General features: G+C 53.5%; 1 protein-coding gene across 1 annotated transcript; it reads right to left on the reverse strand.

The window, feature by feature from the left end:
• Positions 1 to 14,560: 14,560 nt before the first annotated feature.
• CEBPA (CCAAT/enhancer binding protein (C/EBP), alpha) lies at positions 14,561 to 17,085 on the reverse strand. Its single transcript, XM_004690537.2, has one exon. It carries the CDS (start codon positions 16,974 to 16,976, stop codon positions 15,879 to 15,881), a length of 1,098 nt encoding a protein of 365 aa, XP_004690594.1. The 5' UTR covers positions 16,977 to 17,085; the 3' UTR covers positions 14,561 to 15,878.
• Between the last annotated feature and the right edge of the window lie 8,358 nt (positions 17,086 to 25,443).

Raw genomic sequence — 25,443 nt, forward strand, 5'->3', positions numbered from 1 at the left:
GCTCTGTTTCCTGCCTGAGAAATGGGATGCTAATACCCATGGTCTGGGATTGTTGGGGAACTAAGGGGAGTCAGGAGGCTGAGTCTGGGGTGTGGGTGTGGAAAACTGAGTCTTAATGGAGTTGAAGGATCACAAGACCCCTAAGCATCTCTGTGTCCCCAAAGTTGCTAAGACCTGGTGCTGCTCTGTCCTGACCTGGGAGGCCACCAGTTAGAAGCAGGTGATAGTTCTGTGGACCCCTGAATCGGAAGCATGGGGGCCCTGCAGCAGATGTCAGGGAGGTTCACCTCCCCAGAGGGGCCCTCAGCCCCTCTCAACGCTCAGCAGGCATCCACTGGCCCAGGCCTGCAGGCCATGTCGCCCAGAGTCATCCCACACCCACTTGGACTGGGTCCTCCTAGGCTTTGGCAGCCAATGTTTGAGAAATTAGGTGAGGGAGCCTGGGATGAGGGTGAGGAAGGGAACTATTTATGTCTAAAAGTCATCTTGAAATTTTCAACATATTTTTTATTTTTCAAAACAAAAGTTCTACACGTGGGGAGGGGGGCGGTGAACCTAACTTTGTGGGAAATGAGTCAGAAGGCCATAAAATGTGTTTTTCGGAGCTGAGGGGATTGTTTTACATCTGTGGCATGAAGACACTGTGAGGCAGCCTTCCTCCTGGTCCCCGGTGGGGCTCCCTGCTCCCAGCTGGGTTGTGGCACCTCCTTCCCTTTCTGAGTCCTCCCCTCCCAAGAGAGAGGCTCTGAGGCTGCTTCCCAAGGCCTGGCTTCTCACCTCCTAGGCCTCTCCCCTCCCCTTCCTGACCTCACTTCCCATTCAGGCCAGAGCAGGGCTATGGAAGATGAGGGTCTCGGCTTCACCAGTCATAGTCTGAGAGGCTAGGTAATGGCCCAGTCCTGGGGCAGCTGATAGGATGCATGGAGAGACTTATTACTGTTTCCTTTCCCACCTTAAAGCAACACCCTTGAGTACAGGTGAAGAAGGGTTGCCAAAGGCAACCAATTCCTCTGGAAGTCTTTCCAAGAGCAGAAAGACAGGGATCCTCCCTTAACCTCCTCTATAGCCAGCATCCCCCATACCCCAAGTTACTCCCAATTCTTGTTTCACAGAACAGGAAGCAGGACCCTCACCCCAAGGCCTGGAGGCCTTAAAACCGGGCTCGTGGAGTTCTAGGGACCCACAGGAAACAGGTTCATTGGTTTTCGAGGCACCGGGTTACAGCTCCCTACTCCTGCCTTTCCCTGTTGGGTGGGAGCAGCGGGGTAGGACTGTCAGGAGCCCCTCTGAAGTCTTCAGGGCTGCAGTCCACTGCCACAGTCCCCACAACCCTGCCTCCATGAGCCAGGCTCACAGCCTCCATGACAGCCTGGGCCTGAGGAAGCCTGGGCCTGCTGGTAGCCTAGGACAAGACAGAAGTCAAGACCAGTCTAAGCCCACTATCACATTAGCTGATTTAAGAAACACCATATTCTTCCACCAGGATTGTGAACTCTACGTTCTCTTTGGAAACAATGGCAAAAGGGTCACCACCCAGAGTCACCCTCTCTCTCCACTGGCTCCATTTCTTCTGGGACAAAGAGCAGGTAGAGCAGACGCCAGTGGTTTTCCTGACTCAGACTTCATTTTCTCTCATACCAAATACAACACTTGGGTTTTCCTCAGAGAACAGAGTCCTCTCCTCCACTCTTGCTCCGAGCAATGTGGGTGCAGTTGACTGTCCCTCCAGAATGGTTTTTGGAGGTGGGGGAGGGGAAAGGACACAACTTGGAATCGGCCACCCCTCCTCCATCCTCCTGGATGTGGTGGCTGGTTCAGTGACGAGCCTGTGGTTCAACACAATCTAATTTCAGGACTTTTGATAGAGCATTGCAGAAATTGAAGCTCTATTCTGGGTTGTTTGGAGACTTGGGGTTACTGGGAACCTTTAACAGGAGGCAGAAATTAGCACAAATGGGAAATGGAGTGAGAGAGCACTCTGGATGACATCATCTGATTGCTGGATCCAGCCATACCTGAACACACACCCATTGTGTTTTCTTTTTCTCACTGCACTCATCTCCATACCTGTTTCCCTGGCAGAGGCAGGGTCTTGGGTTAAATGTACCAGTTTCATATGTTCCTTTCCTTTCAGGCCACTTGACCAGGATTTGGTGAACATCTGCAAGCCAGTTACCTAGAGCTGAGGTCCAGCTTGGAGTGAGAGACCAGTCAGAACCACCAGCACACAACTGGGTTTACCAATCATGGAGCCATGGGTGTGTGTAAGAGAGGGGATTCGGGGCGACTCATGACATCTAACTCCCTGTGGAGACCTCCATCGAGGGTGAATTTGGGAGCATGTGCTATGGGAAGTTGCTTAAGATTTTCCAATGATTAAGATAAGCAAAATAATCAATAGAACATTCTTTTGCATTCACCTCTGTCCATCAGGCACCTTTCCCTTGGGGTACAAAGTCAGGGAGTTGACTAATTTCGTTCAACATTTACGGACTTTTCTAAAACTGGAATGTAAGCTCCGTGAGGGCAGAGGTTCTGAAGAGCATGGCTCTCATACTCATGAGCTTGTGAAGGAAGAAAGGGCTAGGTAATGTCACTTCCCAACCCCAAGTCCTACGATAACCTTCTACTGGAGTTACAATCCATACAATCTGGATTTCTTGGCCTCTGAGCAGGGTGACTTTCTGGGAGTCAAAGGGGATGGTGTAAACAATTATTCTGGAACAGCAGGAAACAACCAGGATGCTGCCAGGCCCCTGGGATGTGTGGCTACCCAATGCCAAGGTCCCCGGGGAGAAGGTCTTTGCCCCTCCTTGCCCCATCTGGCCACAATGGCCTTCCAGAAGAACTTTGCTCTTTCTCCACCCAGAGAACTTCTTTGAAAGCCAGGATTTTTCCTCATTACCTTGGTCTCCACTAAACACTACCTCCTCAGAAGCCTACCCTAATGCCCGCACCCCTGCCTGGACAACCTCTACTGTCTCCCTCCTTACACTGGGCTCTCTGCCTGAGCTCCCAGGCAGGCAGGGAGTGAGCTGTGAGTGAACTCATCAGGTTTGGGAACACTCTCCTCAAGCATCTGTCAACCTCTGAGTAGATGCTTGTGTTCCCAGCACACATCTCCAAAGTGAAAGTGAAGGGAAGCAAATTTCAGCTTGGAGACTTGGAGGAAGAGGAGAGGGAAGAAACAGAGCAGGCGGCAGGCAGGCCAAGGGAAGGTTCTTCCCGGAACCACACGCTGCCCTGGGCCTATTGAGGCCACTAGCAATCAGATGCACCTTGACCTCAGTCTTTGGACACTTCTTTGAAGAAGTGTTTGGAACTGGAATTTGAATGAGGATTGTCAAACACAACACCCTCCCCCCCGCACTCCCACCCCCCCAAGACAGGACTCCCTTGGACACAGCCCCAGACAGGCAGAAAGACAGCAGAGATGTTTACGATTTTCCTAAATACCTCTGTCCTGTCTGATACGGGGGCTCTATGAAGTTGTCACAGCCGTACTTGTCATTTGGCTTTGCTGTCCGCGCATGTACTCGGTGTGTGTTTACAGAACACAGACGGCAGCAGGGCCTTCATGTGGGTCTGACACCACCCCTTGGCTGCCACGAGGGACTGGCCCCCCTCCAGGATTCCCAGACAGATTTGCTTCTTCAGCTTCCTAAAGCAAAAAACCCTGAGTATTGGTGACCGCTCGGAGTCTTGGCAGAAAACCCCTGATAGTGCCCACAGAGGGGTTGATTGTGGGGCTGTGGCCAGGGTGAAGGGGGTCAAGAAGGAACACTGAGGTTCTCAGAGGCTATCCACAGTGCCAACTGTCACCGCCGTGGAGCTGAGGGAGCAAAGAGAGGCATTAGTGCTGTTTGAGCTCCAGGGAACTGGACCCGCAGAGGAGGCTGGACAGGTCGCCTGACAGGGTCAGGCAATGGGGTGCTGAAGAAGGGGAGAACAAAAAAGAAACACCCTGAACTCTGTCTACTGCTGCCAAAACCCTACAGGAAGTCAAAGGCACAGGAGCCCCCCTGCATGGCCCTGGCAGGCTGGAGCAGAGAGCAAGCAGGTGGGGAGCGCCTGTGGGCAAGTGAAGAAACTCAGCTCCGTCTGATAAAACATTCAGGGACGATCCTGTAGTTCAGCTTGGTGGAACTCATCCACCTCCCCCAATAGTTCTTGACTCCATCCACCCCTGTGCCACAAAGCCTCCTTGCGGCTGCCTGATGTCCATTTGCCCACTCTGCTGCCCCACCACACTGAGCAGGGGATCCCAATCAGCGAGCCTGATAACAGTGCTCACCTCGGCTGTTTGTCCTTGGGGTAGTGATCAAAGTCCGAACCCCTGCTGCTCTGACCCTGCTGACCCTCCGCCTCACCTCTTGTCCTCCACCCCCACCCTGCTGCATGTGCTGTGGCCACACTGGACATTTTCCAGTCCCTAGAAGGTCACGCTCATTTTCACTCTTGACTTTTGTCTAGGCTGTGCCCTCTGCCTGGCTTGCCTGGATCCAGCCCTCCAATCCTTGTGAGTTCCATGAAACCCTGCAGGTATCAGCTTAAATATCACCTCTCTGAGGATGACTTCTCTGAACCCCCAAAGCAGGCGAGGGCTCCTTGCCATCTGAATTTCCTTACTTCACAATATGCGTCACAACTGTAATTAACTAATCAATTGAGTAACTCTGTTTATTGTCTGTCTCCCCAGAGAGGCTATGAGAGCCACAAGAACCCGCACTGTCTGGCTGGTTCATTGCTCTGCCTCCAGCGTGGTGCCCGCACGTAGTAGGCACACCGAAAGTACTTGCCGAGTGGCAGTGAGAAGGATGGCATTTCCAGTCAGGTCAGGCTAATCCTTGTGGGCCCATGTGGCATTTTACACAACAAAGAAAAGTTGGATCATTAAAAAATTCATACTAAAAGCTCTGAAGAGTTGGCCGTCCTCAAGGTATTTGCCAGGTCCAAATTGAAAGGAAAAGGAACCCAAGCAGGTAAGCAAGAGAAGCTGCTTTTCCCGATGTTTTTCCTGATCTGAATGAATTGAACTAATTTTGACAGCTTTGTGGAATGAGAGAGACTGAAATCAAGTCCCAGGGCTCATGCAGGTGGGCATGTCAGACACCACCCCACATTGAAGTGGGACTCCAAGGGTGACACTCTCAGGATGAGGTGAACCAGAAGGAAGCCAGCTTGCACATGATCTCGTCATCCGTAAGCTCTTTTCCTGATGAGCTAGGAGGATTCAAGACTTGTAGATTGATTAAAGTGGTCCTGGACTAGCCGTATGCCTGAGGTTTGGCAGGGGAAACTGACGATTCTTTCTTTTAGTAGGAAGCAACTTTATCTTAAATCTCAATTTTCTCTTCCAAATATTTTTTTTCCCAAAACATTCACCTACACAGTCAAAGATGATTGGACACACATGAAAACAAGACATTATGAATGAAACCTGAAAGACTCCAGAGAAGAAGAGAATAAACCTGGAGATTAATTGTTAACTATAGAAGAACTTTGCACATGATGTTTAAAGATACAAGACAAGCCTAAAAAATAACTGCAGGTAACAGGAATCTAGAGAAAGGGACACGGCATATCTGAAAAAAGATAGAATCTCTAGAAAGGAAAACTACAAAAAACCCAACCAAGAAACAAGCATGTGTTTGACAGCAGAGTAAACACAGCTAAACTAGGAAATCAGAAAAGCAGTCAGAAGAAATGGTCACAAAAAGAAATTTAAAAGAGACAAAAAGACACAATAGGAGAAATATAGAAAAGGCAACATGAGAGAAAAAGGAAGAGAAGGTCTAACATATGTTTAATATTGTGCTGGAAGGCGAGGAGAGAGAAAATGGAACACAGGCTATGTTTTCAGGATTCATGGATAAGAATTTTCTGGAACTGATGAAAGAATGCATGGAGGGGTGCCCTGCCCTGAACTATGTAATGTTTCCTTGTGCTTTGGGGATACAGATCCACGTTTTAGACCACAGAGAGCTCAGAAAACAGATGGGAGATTCTGCAACTCGTCTGCTCTTGGTCTAGGCTGTGAGGTTGAATAATAATGTGTTAAGTTCAACATAACACGAAAGGGTGAAAAATCAACTCTTGTCTGTCTCTGCCTCTGCAATTCACCTGACCTTCTTAGGAACTCTGTGGACAGCCCTGAGATAACCACAGCTTTGTCCTCCTGTTCCTTCTTCCCTCCTGCAGGCCTTGCTACCACTCACTAGGAGGTAGCAGTACGCCTAGGGTTCTCCAGAGTTCATAAGGGTGCAGTGGCTAGGGTGGGTGTGAGGAAGTCCTCTGTCCCACACAAGTTCAGTACTGATATCTTCCTTGGAGACACTGAGCCTCTTCTCTGACCCTGGTCTCCCTGTCCGGTGGCTGGGCCTTCCGGGGGAATTTTGTGGGGACTTACTGACCTGCTAACATGGTCTGGCCCCTTGGGGTGGGGGAATGTGGAGGATGACCTTATGCTGAAGGGTCCCTTTGCCATAGCTGAGGGGGGCTTGACGATGGCAGCACCACCTCAGGGTTCGCCAACATGGGCTAAGGAGCACTAAGCCCCCTCATTGCCCAGCCCGCCTGTGTCATCTATGACCTGGAGAGCAAGGATCTAGAAGTGGGGCTACAGAGGCAGGAGGGGAATCCTGCTGCCCTCTGAGTACACTGGGCTGAGAGAGTGACGGACAGGCAGGTGGGTAGCTAGTTTCTCACTCTAGCTCCCAGGCTGCCAGGAGGCCTGGTCCTCCTCAGTGCAACTTGTCCTGGGATCAGCTCTTGTGGTTGCTCTTTTCTGGAGGGACACCCATTCATCATCTTGCCTCTGGGAATCCCGGCACACCTCTCAGACATGCTCCAACAGAGAGGCTGCCAAACCTGCGCCTGGTCACACAGCAGGTGTGTGGCGAAGCCAGGACACACACGGTCTCACGCCCCCGGTGGGTGGGAATACAGGCCCAGCCCTTGTATAACCAGCATTGGGCCTGGGCACTGCGAGAAGCTCAGTGGTGGAGCCACATGGAGGCCCAGCCCACCCTCGCCCTCCAGCATGGGCCAGATTCCCCCAACCCCAGCAGGCAGAGGGTCCCTCCAGGCCACGGTGCTGAGGGGGTACCGGCCCAGCCACTGGTCTCGGTCTCATAGGAAAATAGAGGGAATGGCCAACTGCAGCTGGTCTCCCAGCCAGAGTTAGGGGAAGGTTGGGGGCTGGGGTCATGTGGGCCCCCAGACCCGGTCCTGCAATGTCCCTGACATGCCAGTCCAACTTATGAACTTCTCAAAGATGTTCCAAACAACGTGCAGTTGATTTCATCTCAAAAATTAAAAACTAAAGTAAATTAAATTGAGGAATGCTGGGTGGAGGCGGGGGAGGGTGTCATGGAATAAAGCCAGTAATGAGAGTCTTAGGAAAACATGAGAGTCTCCCTCCTCTGGGTGGATTTCAGTCTAGTGAGCAACCCCTTGGGGTATAGCACCTTGGTGCTGATACTGCCCTGTCTGGGTCTTATCAGCCGTCCTGGGAGACCAGGCCCTGGTGTGCCGGACTCTGTGCTCTGGTGGGCTGGGGTGCGGCCCAGTGAGGTCGAGGACGAGCACTGCTCTCCTTTCTAGTCTGGCTCACACACACCCCAGCAGGGCTGCCCCACATAATTACATAAACTGTGCACCACTCAAGATGCTCATCTTGCCACTGACACATTTCGGGCTCAGAGCCATTCTCCCCACCTCCCCTTCACTCAGGGGCCCGGCCTATGACTCACATGCCTCCACCTTCCCAGATGAGATAGCTCTTCTCATAGAAGTTGGACCTTGGTGAACTTGGGGGTGTCTCTTGGGAGGCCCCTGTGCCCCTCCTGGATCTGCAAGCTCCCCCAGCCCAAGGTGCTGAACGGGCCCCGAATTGGTCTACACACAACATGCTCCCACACCCACGTGCCACTCCCCACAACAGTGGCCACAGTCCAGGCCTGCACTCTGTCTACTATCCTATGCCAAGCCCAGTGGACCAATGATTTAAGGCCTCCTGGCCCCACTCAGTACCTGCTGCCCTCCCTGTGTTGGGCAAGTGGCATCCAGCTGCTTCCTGTGCTTGAGCAGGGGTGGAGGTGCCCACGAGCAGCCTGCCTTCCTTGCCTGAGGAGTTTGCTCATTAACTTGAGTTACTCTCGTGGTGGAATTCCTGGCAGTGAAGGGAGACACAGGCTCAATTTCCAGAGCTCTGGGGAAGCTTATGCAGGCTCCTCCCACACGCCTCTTTGGCCCCTCCTCAATCTTCCAGGACCCCTGGAGCTCCCTGAGGGTGGAGGCCAGTCAAGACCCCCCACAAGGCTGAGGACAGCCTCCTCCCTCCTCCCAGAGCTCCAAGAGCCAACAAGTGGGAAGCACCACTGGCAAGTGTTGAGATGACCTAGTGGTGAACAGAGGGAAGTAAGAGGGAGGGAGGGTTCCCCACAACACACCCAGCATATCCTTCTGCTCCTCTCCCACAGTGACAGTCACCCTACTTGCTAGGATACCAGCATCCCAAGTAGAAAGGAGCTTGGTGGTGGTAGTGGTGGGGTGTCTCTCAGATTTGGGGAGGCTGACACCCAGTTAGAAATCTTGTCCTCACTGACTGGGAATTGTCACCTAGGGTTCTGCATTTGCATCAAGAATCATTTACGGCCACTGGTCCCTGGGGCACCCTTGTCTGCTCCCCTGAGAAGGGTGGAGAAGGATTTGACCTCCGTACTCAGCCCTTCAAGGTCACTGGCAGGAGGGTTCTTATGTCCTAGAAGGATCTCATTAGGTGCTTTCTAACTAAGAAAAGCTATGCCATGACATAACAAAAACCCTAAGCAACAATAAGGTGACCTCAGCAACTTGGCTATTCGGGCATGAGGATTTTGCCCTAGAAGGATTCTCCTTCCCTGGGACTTTTCAGGGACAAGGTGTGCCCTCCCCCTGCCACTCAGCCTCTTGCCCTCACACAGGGCAATGTTAGCTCAATCCAAGTGTCTCACCAGCTGTATACCTTTCATAACAACTCCATGACGTGCTGATGGTTTGCATACATTTTGCATAAAAGGAAACTGAAGCACAGAGAAGCAAAGAGACTGAGTGAGGGCCATGCAGTTGGGAGGAGGCCAAGCCAGGAGACGGTTGGTGTCAGTGTTGTTCAACTCACCACCTGTGGGCCATCCCCACCGTGGGATGAGAGAAAGGAAATTTCTACTTATTACCTATGAACAAATCGCTGTCCTTCAGAGCCCAACTCAGCGGACATGGGCAGCACGGGCCACCCAGGCCACTAGGTCTGATGCATTTCATCTGCCCCACAAGGCTGCCGCCCACTGCCCGCTGAGTGTCTGCAGGACAGCAGCAGAGGCCTGAGCCTCACTCTCTGTTTCTGGCCCCAGGCAAGTGGCACTTGCAATGCTGAATTAGACCTATATTTAAGCATTACAGACATCAGTGCCTTCAAATTGTTCTGGGATAAATCCTTTGTCCTGTGGACTCCTGGGTTAAGGCCAATTAAACTGCTGCCAGGTAGGGCTTATTCCCTATAAATCAGTGGGAATGTGCTCACACAAATTTTAAATATCAGATTAAAATCAAATTAGTGGGAAAATTTGGAACAAATTGCCTTCAACTACAGTGAATGAGTCTATTTTTAAAATGTTGCCGCACCAGGCAAAATAGTGAAGCAAACACATTTCCTAACAGCGAGGAGACACCGTGTAGGGAGTGATTTGTCATGCTTAGTCACTGTAATTGCTCTAGCAAAACTGAAGAATCAAATAAAACGTGTTTGCAAATTGTAACTCACTCAAGGAGGCTACTTCAGACGGGTCTTAACCTGAAGGCCATAGCAGCTCCCTCTGGAGCAGACACCCCATCCCTGTCACCCCATTGTCCCCCCATGTTCTCTGGGGAGCAGCTGTGCCAACACACTAGTGAGACCACTGGCCAGTGTGCATCAGGGAAGGGCCACCATCTTCATCAGAAAGAGGGTCAGGGATTCCTGGGTTGACTTGGGGAGGGGAGAGGAGTGTTGGTAAGGATTGGGGTGCACTCCGAGGCCCCCAAGACTGGGGGCAGGGAAAGGCCTGTGACTACTGAGGAAGGACAGGTTCTTCTCCTGGTGAGAGGTCAGTGGCCACTTGCCAACAAGCAGAAAAACCTTCAGATGGGAAGGGTTTGAGACAGGCCTTGATGGTTCTTTCAGGCCCTGTCTGGGTCACCAGGTCACCCATCCCGGCCCTAGGTCCCCACATTTGGCCAGCAATGTTCCCACCTTTGGACCATAGTCCCTCAATAGTGATTTTACCAGTTGTCCTAGAGCGGGGACAAGATGGGGACAAAGAACCAGAGAGACCTTTACAGCACACATGTGACCTCTGCCTCTCAGCAGCATTGGGTACACCACACTCTCTCCCCCTTTTCCTGGAAATCCTACTTCCTCCCCACACAAGCTCCTGCAGAGCAAGACCTTCTCACTGGGGCCTGGTTTGATCTTTGTTTTGGTAGTAGCTTAACCCAACGGAGGTGTCGAAAATTATCTAGAACTGGATAGGTTTCCTTTCTGAGGATTCTTCCTTCTTAAAATTAACTTGATGGAAGATGAAGCAATGACTCATCTTGAGTGGGCCAGCACAATGGAGCCTTATTTCCGGGGCCTTGGGTTGCCTCCCACACTGGAGAACCGTGCTCCCTCAGGCCCCTGCTTGGTGGACCTCAGGCTCACCCAACAGACTCTTGGATGAAAAGAGGAGGGTGAGATGTTCTTAAAGGCAAGACGAGATGCATTCTCAAACACATGTGTTGAAGGCCTGCTGTGGACCAGACGCTGGATGTCCACCAGGGCCAAGTTCAGCTGGAGGCCAAGAGAAGCAGGATCCCAGGCAAGTTCATTTGATTTCACTCCAGGAGTTCAGGGTGACCTTGGGGAAAATAGTTTTCAGGGAGCGAGAGGGTGAGGGTGGAGGATGAGGACAAGGAAACAGGGACAACGAGGACAGGGAAGATGATTAGGAAATGACTTAGGATATGTAAGAACCCCAGAGTATGCTTTCTAAACACGCCCATACCGATCCCACCTTTAAGTCCACTTCAGGCAGACGTGGAAAGCAAATGGAAGGGTTTGCTTTCTTGGCTCTCCCTAGAAAAGGTTTTAGAACAGTGGAAGATTCTTTTCCTGTGATGCTACCCAGCTCCTTTGGGTCCTCCAGGCAACCAGGCAGTGAGGACCCCATACCCCAACCTTGTAGCTGGCTTCTGAGAGCTCAGCTGTGCCTGTCATTCCACAAGCTAAAGGGAGGTCCTGGGGTTCAGGCCCCACTAGCATCCCCAACACTGCCTTCTGCTGTTGTCAGGCATGAATGAGAACAGCCAATGAAGAAAAGGGACATCTTTGGAAGCCATGTACCCAGGGAGGCCTGTTCTTAGCAAGTGGGGCAAGAAGTCTAGAAAAATAATAAATAAAAACACAAGTGAAGAGAAGCAAAGCACTTGGGTGCCAGAATGGGGCTGGCCGAGGCTGTGGCTGCCTGAGTAATGGGTTCCATATTTGTCTGGCTCGCTCTGCAGCGACCAGGATCCAGGATGCACAGTGGGCCTTGCAGAGACTGGAGGTGACAGCCCAGCTGCAGGCAGACCCAGGCAGACCCTTGCGATGGCCCCATCCCACTGGCCACAGCATGACAGAGCATTGCTGGAAGCTCATGCTCCAGCACCCGAGCCTCCCCCGGCCTCCACCCGCGTCTCCTGGGTCCCTGCCGGCCTGCACAGATTGTTCGCGTTATTAATGCCGTTTTCCCAGAGATTCCATCTGGTTTTTTAATTGCTCTGGGATGGGGCTAGGATGCTTTGATAGTGAATTGGTATCTTTCCTATGTTCTGCTTACGTCAAATGCTCATCCACAGAGTGGGTATGGGGGAGGAGGTGAAGTGGGTGGGTGTTGAGAGAAGGGAGATAGGACAAGTCTTTCACAGAGACAAGAAAGATTTTTCAAAGTTGGTGGTGGTTTAGTTTTATTTGAAGAAAAGAAAAGAAGGGGAAAGCCCCCGGCCCCCGCCATAGGACAGAAGACAGAAACAGATGGCATACTCTGGTCCCTTCCAAACAATAACCCTGTCCCACATCTGCAAAAGACCTTTGGGTACCCTGGTAAGAGAGACCTATGATGGAGCAAGGTCAGGGTTTCTGCTCCCCTTTGACCTGCTCCTTGGGTGGCCTCTCTCACCATCCCCCAGAGCCCCCCTAATCCCATGGAACCAGCAGATCACGGAGAAGGCCTGGCAGGTTTCTGCCTGGAAAGGAGGAGGCGGGAGACCAGGGAGGGGCAGACACTCCTCACAGTCCCCATGGCTCATCGCAGGTGTCAGGCCAAACCCCATGTTCACAAGTTCCCAGGAGATCTAGGCGATAAGGGTGACATCCGTGACAATCCTAAACCATCAAGCGGCATCTGGCAGCAAAGGGGCCCCTCCCTCTCTCCTGCCCTGGTTCCTTCTCTGAAGACTGGCTCCCCTGAAAAGGGGGGCACTGGGTTCAGGGGTGGCCCATAGAGAAGGTGAGGTCCCTGCTCTCAGGCGCTACCTCTCATGAGAGAGTGTAAAGCGGAGGCATCCAGGCATGTGGCCCAAGCCCATAACCTGGTCTTGGTTCAAAAGCTGCTGCCTCCAAGAGAAAGCACATCTTGGGGCCAAGAGATTGTGAGCTACTTGAGAGTAGCACTGAGTCTCCCTGCTGAGCACCCCATCCTTTATAGGCACTGGCACATAGTAGGCATCCAATAAACACGTGTGGTGTATGCGGGCCAGGCTCTTGGCGTGGTTCTTCATGAATGCTGTAGTCAGGAAGGGACGGGTACTCCCCACCCCCCACAGGAAGCAGTGAGTGGGAAGGATGATTTTCCTGGGGGTCCCTCTGGCTGGGCACAGAGCATATGAGCTGAGCAGGTTCACCCCATGCTGCCCTCCCTCCTCCCAGAGGGTTGCTCTGTCTACTGTGGGCTGAACTGGGTATCCCACCCACTCCATACCACTGTTGGGGCTGGATGTGGCTGCATGGGCCTGGTCCCCAACAAAGCCCTCCCTGGATCTCAGGATGTGCCATTGGAGGGTGCCCTTCCTCCAGCTGACAACTTTGAAAGAAGAAAACCCCAGAAATGGGACAGTGGGGTGGAGGGAGTTTTGTGGGCAGGAGCAGAGCCCCTCCCCCGCTCACCCTGGTATCTGTTCTGGGGGCAAAGGGGGAAGCTGAGGCTTGGCCCCCTCAAACAAGAAAAACTGGAATTAGCACTGAACTCAGAGAGGGTTTGCTGGGGCCTAGCAAGCTGTGGCCTGCCCCGGGCCTCTAGGCAGGCGGTGGGGCTCTGCCTCCTTGGTTCCCAGGGCGGCGGGGCAGGCTGCCGCCTCCTCACTGGGCTCGTGGCCTCTCCTCTGCCAAGGGCGGCCATGGGTGAAGAGGCGGCAAGACACAGGCCAGAGAGGGCGGAGGGGGCGGGGCGGCAAGGCCTCCCTCCTTAACCACGAAGGCAGGTACAGATCAAGTTTTCTGAATTTAAAAGCTAAGTGTAATTTCTCAGAACTGGCACAGCCCATGTTGGGATGGGCTGTGAACTGCCTAAGTGGAGGCTCTTGGGGTGCAACCAGAAGGTGAGGAGTATTTCCCCCTCAGAGAGGGTGAGCCCCGAATGCCTGCTGCATCCTGGGCCACTTCCTCTGTTCTGTCAGGCTCGAGGGTGCGCCCTCCCTTGGCTGGCTGTCACTATTGCTAAGGGGGTGCTGGGTTGCCAGTCTGCACAGGGCAGTCGTCACAGTTGGGGGCTTGGCCCAGGGTGGGCACGCTGGGGAGGGCAGAGCCCCAGCTGGCTTCTTGCCAGGCAGTGTGGGGACAGGACCAGACGCCCACTGCTGGTCCCTGGGGTGGGTTGGGGCAGTGCAGGAGTAGAGGGCTGGATGGGGGACACTCAGCCTGCAGAGAGCAGGCAGCAGCCACACAGGGCAGGGGAGTGGGGAGGGGGTAGGGCCTGACTACTTGAGGCCTCCCTTTGAACGGCCAGGGTCCTGCTGGCAGGCTGGGGCAGAGGCCAGAGTGAGGAGGTTGCTCCAGAGACACAGGGAGCAAGTGTAGTCAAAGGGCCCGTGGAGTTTGAGCTGCTGGGCCAGGCCTGCTGATCCTACAGAGGCTGTGGCAACTTCAGGCAGAGGGTTCTCTCTCAGTGAGAGGCCACCCAAAGGCCCCGTGATCCCCTCCGTCCCTTACCTCCCCCCAACACCCCTACCACACACCCGCCAGGAGACTCATCAGGCTCTAGCATTCTCAGCTCGGAGCCTTGTCCTCCTTCTCCACTTTGCCTCGGTTTGGGAAAAGTCGCCCCTTGAATGTAAAGAGGGGCTCAGGATGGGTGGAGAGCTAATGAAAGTCAGGATCTCAGCCAGAGACTGCCGTGATTATTTACAAATGTGACCTGGCCCATAGAAAACCTTGGAAGTAGCTTTTCTGGTTTTAAAAAGACACCAAATTTGACTTTGATATGTTTATATTATAGATATAATACATAAAACATCTAGCATGAAACTCGACGTTCTCCTCAAAAGAAGAGAACCAAGCTTTCCTGCGCCCAGGCCCAGCGGTCTGGCCTGCTGGCTGGAGGCCGCCTGCCTTCCAGGCCGGGGAGCCGGGGCCTCCGGGGGACAAGTCTGTGGGCAGCCCAGGCCGGAGGGGTCTGAGGCCCATAACCACCCCCAGGGAGGGCTGCGGGGAAAGGGGAAGCCCACCTCACCTCATTGGTTCCCCTGGGAGCAAAAGCAATCCCAAAACCAAAAGGAAAGAGAGCCGCAGACCCTCCCTGCTGCTGCTGACGAAGAGTCTCATTTTGGCAAGTATCTGAGCAAAACCAAAACAAAACAAAAACCAAATAAAATGGTGGTTTAGCATAGACGTGCACATTCCCATTGCACAAGGCACCGCTGGGACACAGAGAGGCCAGATACAAGTGTTGATATCGGCTGATAAAGCGAAATATTTGGAAAGTTTCTCATAACTCCGGTCCCTCTGGGATGGACTGATGTGTTTGTACGGCGATGCTGGCGACATACAGTACAGACAAGGCTGAAGGTGCTGGTGTCCCTCCACCCCCTCCGGCCCCAGCCACAGCTCTAGGGCCCCTCTTCCAGGAGGGCCCACTCCTGTGAACACAAGTCCCTCAGCTAACTCGTGCTCTAGCTTTCTGGTCTGACTGGGGGTGGGGAGTTCCCACTGGCCACCTGGTGACCCCCCAGCTCAATGAGTTCCGCCCAGGAAGCCTGTTACAGGCTAGGAGGTTAGAGGCAAGGAACTAGGGACCCTCCACCTTCATAGAGAGCTCAGGGAGCCACTTTAGTTTCAAAGCCCCAAGTTCTGCGTTTGCCCTCTTCAAGGACAGGCGCTGAGGAGCGGCTGGGGCTGGCTTCTCCGGACTTCTGCTCCCAGAACCTTCCTTCTACCCAGGGCCCCCAGCCCTCCTTCTCTCATGGGGTCCTGCTGCAGCCTCAGGAACAAGGCAGGAACCCTCCAAATAAAATGACAAGGCACATATTTGCTCCCCCTACTCGGTAGGAATTGGAGCAGTGAATTTGCGTTCCCAAGGCACAGGTTATTCCTTAACACTAGAGTTGCCGGGCTCCCGGCTCAGCCCCACGGCCCGTCTCTCTTGCAGGGAGAAACCACTTCCTGACCCCTCAACTGAGACGCACCGAGTCCGGCGCGGAGAAGGCGAGGGGCACGCGGGACAGGACAAGCTTTCAGGCGGCACCGCAATCTCCTAGTCCTGGCTTGCGGGGCTCGGACAGTCTTGAGATCCCGAGTCCCGAAACCACTCCCGGGGTCCCAGCCAGGGGCCGGTCCCTGGCGGGCCTCACGCACAGTTGCCCATGGCCTTGACCAGGGAGCTCTCGGGCAGCTGGCGGAAGATGCCCCGCAGCGTGTCCAGTTCACGGCTCAGTTGTTCCACCCGCTTGCGCAGGCGGTCATTGTCACTGGTCAGCTCCAACACCTTCTGCTGTGTCTCCACGTTGCGCTGCTTGGCCTTGTCCCGGCTTTTGCGCACAGCGATGTTGTTGCGCTCGCGCCGCACCCGGTACTCGTTGCTGTTCTTATCCACCGACTTCTTGGCTTTGCCCGCGCTGCTGCTGCTGCTGCTGCCGCCGCTGCCGCCGCCGCCGCCGCCGCCGCCCGCTCGGAGGTCTGGGTGTGTGGCAGCCAGACCCTTGAGCGCGCTGCCGGGGCCTGGCAGGCCAGCAGCGCCGAGCGCGGGCGCTGGGTGCGGGCTGGGCACTGGCGTGGGTGGCGGCGTGGGGTGCCCGGGCTGCAGGTGCATGGTGGTCTGGCCACAGTGCGCGATCTGGAACTGCAGGTGCGGGGCGGCCAGGTGCGCGGGCGGTGGGTGTGGGTGCGGCGGCGGCGGCGGCGGCGGCGGGTAGGGAAAGAGGCCGGCCAGTGCCAGCTGCTTCGCTTCGTCCTCCTCGCGGGGCTCCTGCTTGATCACCAGCGGCCGCAGCGCCTGAGCCCCGACGCGCTCGTACAGGGGCTCCAGCCTGCCGTCCAGGTAGCCGGCCGCCGCGCAGCCGTAGCCTGGAGGGGGACCGTGGGCCCCTCCGGGCATGACGGCGCCGCCGGGGCCCAGAGGGGCACCCGGGTAGTCAAAGTCTCCGCCGCCTCCCGCGGGGACCGCGGCCGCCTTGGCCTTCTCCTGCTGCCGGCTATGCTGGAACAAGTCGGCCAGAAACTCGTCGTTGAAGGCGGCCGGGTCGATGTAGGCGCTGATGTCGATGGACGTCTCGTGTTCGCAGATGCCGCCCAGCGGCTCCGGGGCGGCAGGTGGGGCTGGGGGCTGCGCGGGGCCCGCGCCCCGGGGAAAGCCGAAGGCGGCGCTGCTGGGCGCGTGCGGGGGGCTCTGGAGGTGGCTGCTCATCGGGGGCCGCGGCTCCGCCTCGTAGAAGTCGGCCGACTCCATGGGGGAGCTAGAGTCCTCCCGGCATGGCGAGCCTCGGCGGCCTCCAGCCTGCGCGGGGCGCCGCTGCTGCCACCGCCCACCCGGAGCCCCTACCAGATCGCGCCCGCGCAGCTCCCGGTCGCGAATGGCCCGGCCTGCTCCGGGCCGGAATTTATACCAGGGCGGCCGTCGCCCTCTAGTGTCCAAACCCACCGCGCGCGGCGTCTCCTGGGTCTTAGCGCCGGCCTCCCGCAGTGGCGGTCGGAGGGGCTGGAGCGCCGCGCAGTTCCGGAGAGACCCGCGTCGCCTTGCCCACTGCCCCCTGCGCCCAGGGCACTGCAGTGGGGAATCTCCGTTCCCGACCCCCGACGGTGCTGTCCCTGCGCACACGTGATCGGTAACGGGACCCCTTCCTCTAACCTCCCCAAGGTACCCACCCTCTTTCAGCCAACAGCCTGCAAGCCCGAGCGCCCTGAGGCGCCGCGCGGGGGATGGTGGACTGCTAGACTTGGTCGCTGAGCTTCTCGGTCGCTCACTCGCTATAAAAGGCCGAACCGGTCCAGTCCCCGGCTGGGGTCTCTGCGAGGACACGACGTGGAGAAGGGCCTGGGAAAGGGGCTGGGGGCCGGGAACGGTTTGGACGGGGATCCAGCTCACACCTCGGCGTGGGAGGACGAGGGAAGAGGCCCCGAGTGCTGTGACTTGGGGTGTCTATCTTTTCCAGGCTCTGTCTCACAATACTCCGGGACCCGCTGGCGTTGCAGCCCGGGCGCTAGGACCCCGCTGAGAGCGGAGGACCGGCGGGCGGCCGCGTCCTGGAGTTCTGAGGAGCCGGCCGGTCTGTCCGCCTGGACTGGAAAACTTTCTTTTTCATTACGTCTAGCCGGAACGCTAGGATTGCTAGGCGCTCAGGGCTGGAGCTGTACGCGCTGGGGCGCCCGTTTTTTCCTGAGGGGGTGAGCTGCATTGCACTGTAGGGCTGGGTACCCGGCTGGGAGTGCCCACTGACAGAGCAGAACTTGACTCCGGGACAGGGATTCTGAAGTGAGGCTGGCGGTCAACCGGGTCGGAACCCACTGCCTTCTCCCCTATTTCCCATTCAGGTGGGCTCCGGACTGGGGGAGCAGGGGTGTGAGAGAGTCAGGGCCCTGGCATCTCCGACGCAGGATCTGAGATCTACTGGGAGAATCCTGCCTAGTGGTCCGAAGGGTACTGGGGTCCCCGGGGTCCTGGGAAATAAGGTTTCCCGACCCGAGCGGAGGGATGGGGGGAGGAGGGGAGGCTGCGGGGGCAGGGGGCGGGGGCTGGGCCCTGCAACGCCCCCGACCTACTGCTGCGGCGGTGGTGGGGAGGAAGGGGTTTGTGGCAGTGTGTCCTTGACACATGGCTCCTCGGGAGTTTTGTGCTGATCGCAGGGTCAACCGGGCTCTCATCAGGGTCCCCGTGGGCCAGAGCCCGCCTTTCACGCCCCACTGCCCAGTACGACTTGCTGCGCTGGGCTGGCCGCTTGGCCGCCTGGTGTGGGCTGGAGGTGTGCCTGCCTGAGACTCACAGGCTGCAGGTGAAGAGCCCCAGACGGCGCTTTCGAGGGGGGCGAGAGGGGGGGGGGCTGGCAAGGCGCCACAATCCGCCCGGAGCCCTCCAGGAGGCGCAGCGCAAAAACACCGCCCCAGGCCCAGCTTCCACTGCGGTCGCGCGCAGCGAAGCAGCAACCTCGTCTGGGGATCGCATTCTGTGCTTTAATCAAACCCTATTCAACATATGATTAATGGCCCAACTGCTCCACTTTTTGGTCCAGACTCACACACAAGATATTTTTAGCTTAATGCTTTTGGATGGGAGTAAAACTAGACTCATTAATAACCTGAAGTGAGCTGAGGCTCTGCTGCGTGTGCCCAAGTGAGACCCCCTTATACACCAGACACCTGTCAGGACCTCGAGGGAAACCCAAAACAGGGAGTGGGATTTTTATGTTTTCCTGCAGGACGAAAAGTGAGGCTTCCTTTCAGGGTCAGGACAAAGGACAGGCAGGTGGCCAGAATATCTGTCTGTGTTAGGGTGGGGGGAAATCACTGAGGCTCTCAGTGCTGGGGGAGCATTAGAAAAAGGCCTGTCATAGGGTGGGGTGATGAGAGAGGCATCAAGTGGGGCTCGGTGCCCACAGCCTCCTCTTCAGTGAACCAAGACTTCTCTTCTCCCCTGGAGGCCTGCTCTGTGCCAGGCTCTCAGTCCTGGGGGTAAATGTTGAGTGACCCCTGGCCTGCCTCCATGCTCAGGCCCAGCCAGGGAGACAGGTCATCACATGATGTACGACATCATTAACTTATCTCTGATAAGAGACACACATGTGGGGGAGAAGGCGATGGAAGGTGGGTGGATGAAGGGGTGTTCTGTCCGATGTACCAGGGACTCTGGAGAAAGGGGGCAACAGTGGTTGCCCCTGTGGACCAAAGTAAGTGCCCTTCAACTTCACCTTGCAGCCCTAACTCCCAAAGTGACTGTAGTTGGAGATGGGGCTTTTAGGATGTAATTAGGGTTAAATGAGGTCAAAAAGAGGGTCCTAATCTGACAGGATCCAGGACCAGAGGAAGAAAACTCTCCTTCCCTCCCTCTCCTTTCCCCCCTCCGTCCTTCTCTCCCTTCCTCCCTCTTCCAAGTGAGGACTTAAGGAGCCAGTGGCATCGGCAAACCAGGAAGAGCAGTCATGCCCAACCATGCTGACACCTGATTTTGGTTCCTGCCTCTAGAATGTTGAGAAAATGAGTTTTTAAGCCTGGTTTGTGCTGACTGAGACATTAGGTTAAAGGGAGTGAATCTTTGAGCTGCACTTTGAAGGATGAGCAGGAATTTGCTAGAGGGATAGGTAGACAGAATGGCAGGTGCAAAGGTGAAGAGCCTGCAAATGCATGGCGTGTTCTGGTAACAAAGGACAAGAGGTTTGACAGGCTGGAGTGCAGAGATTGCGAGGGAGGGGCCTAGATAAGGCTGGAGCCACACTCGGGTTGGGTTCATGACCAAGGCAGCTCGTGAAGCAGAGTGCCTGTCTCAGACTTCTGCTGTCCAGCTTTGGGCAGAAGAGTGCTGTGATGAGATCTGGTCCCTGAGAGTTCACTCCAGCGGGGGCTGGAGGAGGAAGGGTTGACCTGATGAAAAACAAGGGAAAGCTGAGTCCCCACGGTGAGGGTAGAGGCCAGAGATTTGATGAGATGTCCGTACTTGAGAGTCTGGGTAGGGGCTACATGTCTGGCATCTGGCTGGGGTCACCTTCCTCCAATATATAACACAGGGGAAATAGAAGTACCCTTCCAAACCCCTGGAGGCCATGGCATCTCACCAAGCACAGGACACCCACCTGCCACATATTCTGGAGGAAGGGTGCTAACCCAGATGTGCCTGCCAGATTTTAGTTTTCTCTTTGAGGTCTAGGAGACTTGGAAGGGGGAGGATGAGGTTTAAGGGCAAGTTGTGGGTCTGTGTGTGAGCTGCCCACAGGTGAGGGTATGTCAAGGGGCCCGAGGCAGGAGCATCCTGGAGCTGGCCAAGCGCTGCAGTAAGAACTGACTGTAGAAACTGGATGAGACCTCAGGGTTGGTGGAGACCCTTTCTGTAGAAAATGGGAAAAGGTGGAAGAGGACTCTGGCCTGATAGGTCTCAAGCCATCAGCATTTGTCTGGGGTCTCGTGAGGGTGGAGAGATGGCCTGTGGCTTTTGTACAATGGAAGCTGTCACTAAGAAGAAAAAGTCATAAATCTTTTTTTGGACTACTTTTAAAACTCTTCTTTATCTTAATTGATGGTAACTTAGCAATTCCTGAAGAGACACCCAAGGGGAGAACTCCAAGACACCCTCAATGCACTGAGCAGCGAGGCTAGGGTAGGGACCCAAGTTCTCACAGGCAGCCTGGCTCACGGGCCTACTTCTGCCCTATCAGAGGCCCAGGCAGAGAAGAGGCCAGTCTGACATGGGAGCAAGTCAGAAGTGGCATGAACATGCATTGGGTAGGTGCGAACTGTGCCTCTCACAGCTGGGAAGAGGAGGCAGCTGAGGGGCATGGAAGGGGTGGGGGCTATGTGTGGAGAGGAGGGAGAGCTGGAGACTTCTGAATTGTGGTCCTGTTTTGGGTGTTCTGGGTTGGAACCTTGTTCTAGAGCGATACACCACACTAGCCATTTTAAGAAGACAGGGCCCTGGAAAGTTTTGGTTTTATCTTGACTCAACCATCTTAGTGCAAGCACACAGGTGACTTAATGCTTAAGTTTGGACGTGGGTCCAATTCTGAAGAGCAGAACAGGAAGGAAGTCTTCAGGCTTCATTTTCTAAACTTACTGAAAACTTTAAAAGGCTGGTCTCTGCAAAGTAGGATGAGTGAGGATAATTAATAAGGATGAATTAAAGGAAAAGACACCACAATTTCCAGGCAAGGTTTACCCCTGGCCAGGGTGCATGAGTATCTCACTTGGATACAATAATTTAATAAAATACTCTCAAAGGCCTTTCCAAAACTTAGACAAACAAAACAAAATTCTAGTTACTTTTTATGCCCTGTGCACTGGCTCATAAGCCTTATGCTCACTCACTTTATTCTGCAAATACTGATAGGAAAGCAGATGAACACGTTGCCCCAGAATCAGACTTGGAGAAGTTGTGCTTATCACTGGCTAGATTGCACCTATCTGACCAGTGGTCTGGTGGTTTGGGGGCACCCCTCAGACATGTTAAAACCCCTACCTTATCACTTATTAGCTGGGTGACCGCAGGCAAGTTACAGCATTTCTCTGAGTCTCTGTTTTCCTAACTGTAAATTGGAGACAATAAATTATTGTAGTGGGTCTTCAGCTTGTTCAAGGGCAAGAGCACGTAGAAGTCACACAGAACATGACAAGGCATAATTAATTCTGTCATCATGAGCTTGAAAGTATTTAACTGGTAGGAAATAGACCCAGATTGTATGTGCACAAGATAAAATCATGACTGTGAGCATGCAGGTCCATAAAGCGTCCACATTGTCAGATTCATGAGAATCAGCTGTTTCCAGTTTTCATCTACTATACTGTGTATGTGGTTTCTTCTGTTGTTTTTCTTGTTTATTTTATTTCCTTGTCACTGCTAGCCGATAAGCAGTAGCAGTCCAAAGAGTTTAGAAAGAGAAAATCGAGTCAAAAATTTCAACGCAGAAAATCCTTTATCTTAAATTTGCTTGGAAAATTGCAAAGTGCCCTGTATTCAATTTAGATAGAAAATGCCTCTGGTAGATGATGGAACCCAGAACTCCCCACAAGCATTTGGGGAACATCGCAGAAAGCAAGCAGTGGATGTGGGCAGGCATACCCCACATTTTTGTGGGATCTGGGACAAGAACACAAATGGCAGCCCCCATGCCATCTGTTTAAACATGCAGAGTTATCAATCAAATGAAAAGGCTGTTAGATAAAATATGTTTTACCGTCTGGTCTTGACAAATATATCTTTGGAAGGTCCTCGAGGGCCAGATTTAAATTTAGAACTGGACTCTGAGCATGGTGGTGGCAGGGAAGCCAGCCGCCCCCTTGTCTCCCCAGCTCCCATGTCATCCCCCTCCAGAAGGGTCCTTACTCAGGCAAGTGAGGATAGATGGATAGTCCCGGGTCCCAGTGCCGCCTGTACCCCTCAAAAATTGCCCCCTCTCGTCACTCCTTGGACTTGGTGGTGTGTGAATTGCCAAGGCCAGCTGAGCATATAGGCTCAAGCAGCTGGCTCTGGGCTGTTGGGGCAGGAAATTTACTGGTCATCCCAAGGAAAGGAAGCAGCAGAGGGGGAGGGGTATGAGTTGGGTTTGATAGTGTGGGGGCCCTCGTACCTGAGTCTAAGAGTGGTACCACAGATCTACCAGGCAGGGTCTCAGCACCGTGGCAGGGCTAAGACCCCATTAGCACGAGCAAGGGGGCAGGGGCAGGACTGCCCCAGCCTTCTCTGGGGCCCCAGCCCTGCTTCTCTTGGAGGACATGCAGTCAGCCATAATTCCAAACCTGTGTACCTAGATCTTGCCTCCTCCCCATCTCACCACAGACATCCTGGTTCTGGTCACCACTCTCAACCACCTGGGCAGCTGCTGCAGCTTCTATTTAAATCTCTGCATTCTTCCCTGCCTCTACACCCCCCAACTTTCTCCACAAAGCAGCCTGGGTCACACTGGGGTCATGTCTTCTGCCCACGTCAGCCATCATATTGCAAGTGGAGAAAGACAAGAGGTGGCTTAGCCCTGCCAGGCCACAGGTCCAGTAAGTTTGACACCCCCCCCCCCCCCACTGCTGCTCATACCTCAAACTCCTCTGGGGTCCTCACCATACCCAACTTTTCCCAGTCTGGGGGTGTTGCACTTTGCTTTTATCAATCCCTAGAATGTTCTTCCCAGATGTTGGCAAGACTCCTTCTTTGCTGTCATTTGAGTTTCACCTTAAGAGCTTCCTCTCAGGGACACGCTGCACACTAGCCACCCCTCCCCCACAACCCCCTAGGCCCTCGTGCGTTTAATTTTCCTCATAGCACTCTCTGGAAAATGGCCTTGTTTACTTACTTTACTTGTTCCCTGTCTGGCTTTCCCCACTTGGATGCCAGCTCCACAAAGACAGGACCTTGTCTGTCCTGTTCTGCCTATTTCCAGAGTTAGCACAGGCCTTGGCAGATGGGAGAGCCTCAAATATTTGTTGAATGAACACAGAGTAGATTCTATTCAAGAAAGCTGCTACCCCACCATCCTCCCAGAATTCACTTTGTTCCCAAGCCTAAGAAGGCTGCTCAGGGGTGATCTCAAAGGGTGCTGGGGAAGACCCGACCCCCTTATTCAGGGCTCCCAGGGCAGACTGTTCCAGAGTCTCCTGTAGCTGTGCCAGGTGAGACTGCCAGGTCCTGGAGGGTCTGTGCTGTTGTGCTAATGGGAAAGATGCCCCTATTGATAAAGACAGATGTGGCCCCTGGGTGCCTTTCTGTTCCCTAGAAAAACAGCCCAGCCAGAGCACAAGTCTTGGTGAGGAGAGGCCTTCAGAATCGGGCTCCTGTATGGTACAGACTTCTTTGCCCTGTAAGATAGTCCTGAAACACGCCCATCCATATTGGCTCTGGAGTACCCACTATCTACAGGACACCACACCGCCAGGAGGGTGCCACAGGAGGGCAAGACTTAGTGCTTAGGTGTGACTGGACATGAAATACCCACTGGAGAAACAGGTCTGCGTCTCTATGGGTTCCTGACCAGATCCTGCTGCTCAAGAGAATGAGGGCCCAAGGGGTCCTCTTCTATGCACCCACCATTTGACCTCATTCCTCTTCCTTGTTTATGCCAAAGATTTATGCCTCAAAGTTCGTCTTTAAAAAAAAAAAATTCACAAAAATACACCTTGAACTGATAAGCCAAATCGCTTAAAAATTACAACTAATATTTTCGTGCTAACTCATGAAGGTCTTAGTTCTAGTCTGCTTTCTTTCTGGTTATGTTTGGCTGCCCCAAATCTAAGCCCCTCAATGCTGTTCAACAGATACTGAAACTACAGGAAAGAGGAGTGACATGCAGTGAGCTACTGGGATCAATTCCAAGGCCTTCTCCATTCTAGCCAAATAAGTTGGGGCTGGATTACTCCCAAAGGCCCTCTATGGCCTGTGGCAATACGCTGTCTGCTTAGAGTTAAAAAATGAATTGCAGAAGTTACCGTTCTTGACATTCAGAATCAATCCTGGGCTGAGAACAATAAGTTGTAGGATAGCAAGTGACTTCTACTTCTCGAGAAAAAAATAGTGAAATATAGATTGTCTAGAACATAGAGAAAAGCCAGGAGGAGTCCACAGCAAATTTAACAGTGGTCCTGCCAGTGTTGCTGCTCGGTCAGGAGGGAGCCAACTCGTGCTATAAACTGACATACTTATGTGCATTGGACCTTTTAAACAGACGAGTCTGTAAAAATTGTGTTTATAGTTTTAAAAACAATGAAAGTCTTTTGTGACTTTAATTTGATCATTTTATCATTTCTCTAGTTTTGGAAACCATGAAATGTTTTAAATCTGCCCAAATTTACTCTCCAAATATATTATGCCAACATGGATCCCATAACTTTGTAAATAACTTCAAAATGTTTTTGATGATCATATTTTCCAAATAAAAACATTCAGAAACCTGCTCTCAGAATGAACTTGTAAAAGGAAGAGACACACCTAGCTCCAAAATCCCAGTTCTACTTTTAACCAGCCCTTTTAATTTTAAACAAGAAAAGCTCATTTATTTCTATAGAAAGAACTCCTACCAATCACTATGAAGAGGAACCACAATCCAAAAGAATGTTTATTTTTAAAAGAATTTATTTTAAAAAGAAATGTGAGTAAATGCAAATGGGTATCGAACTTGTTTACAAGGCTAATCCTCTGAATAAAAAACATACGAATCAAAGCTCTACCAGTTGGACAGGTAAAGATGAGAAAGTTGGATGATGTTCTGCTCTGATAAATAAGTATGGCAAACAGG

The sequence above is a fragment of the Condylura cristata genome, unplaced genomic scaffold, assembly GCF_000260355.1.
Source record: "Condylura cristata isolate star-nosed mole 26May11 unplaced genomic scaffold, ConCri1.0 scaffold00028, whole genome shotgun sequence".
In the NCBI taxonomy this organism is placed as follows: domain Eukaryota; kingdom Metazoa; phylum Chordata; class Mammalia; order Eulipotyphla; family Talpidae; genus Condylura; species Condylura cristata.

Coding starts and splice junctions, on each gene's coding strand:
- CEBPA (XM_004690537.2), bottom strand. CDS start 16,976: ATGGAGTCGGCCGACTTCTACGAGGCGGAGCCGCGGCCCCCGATGAGC.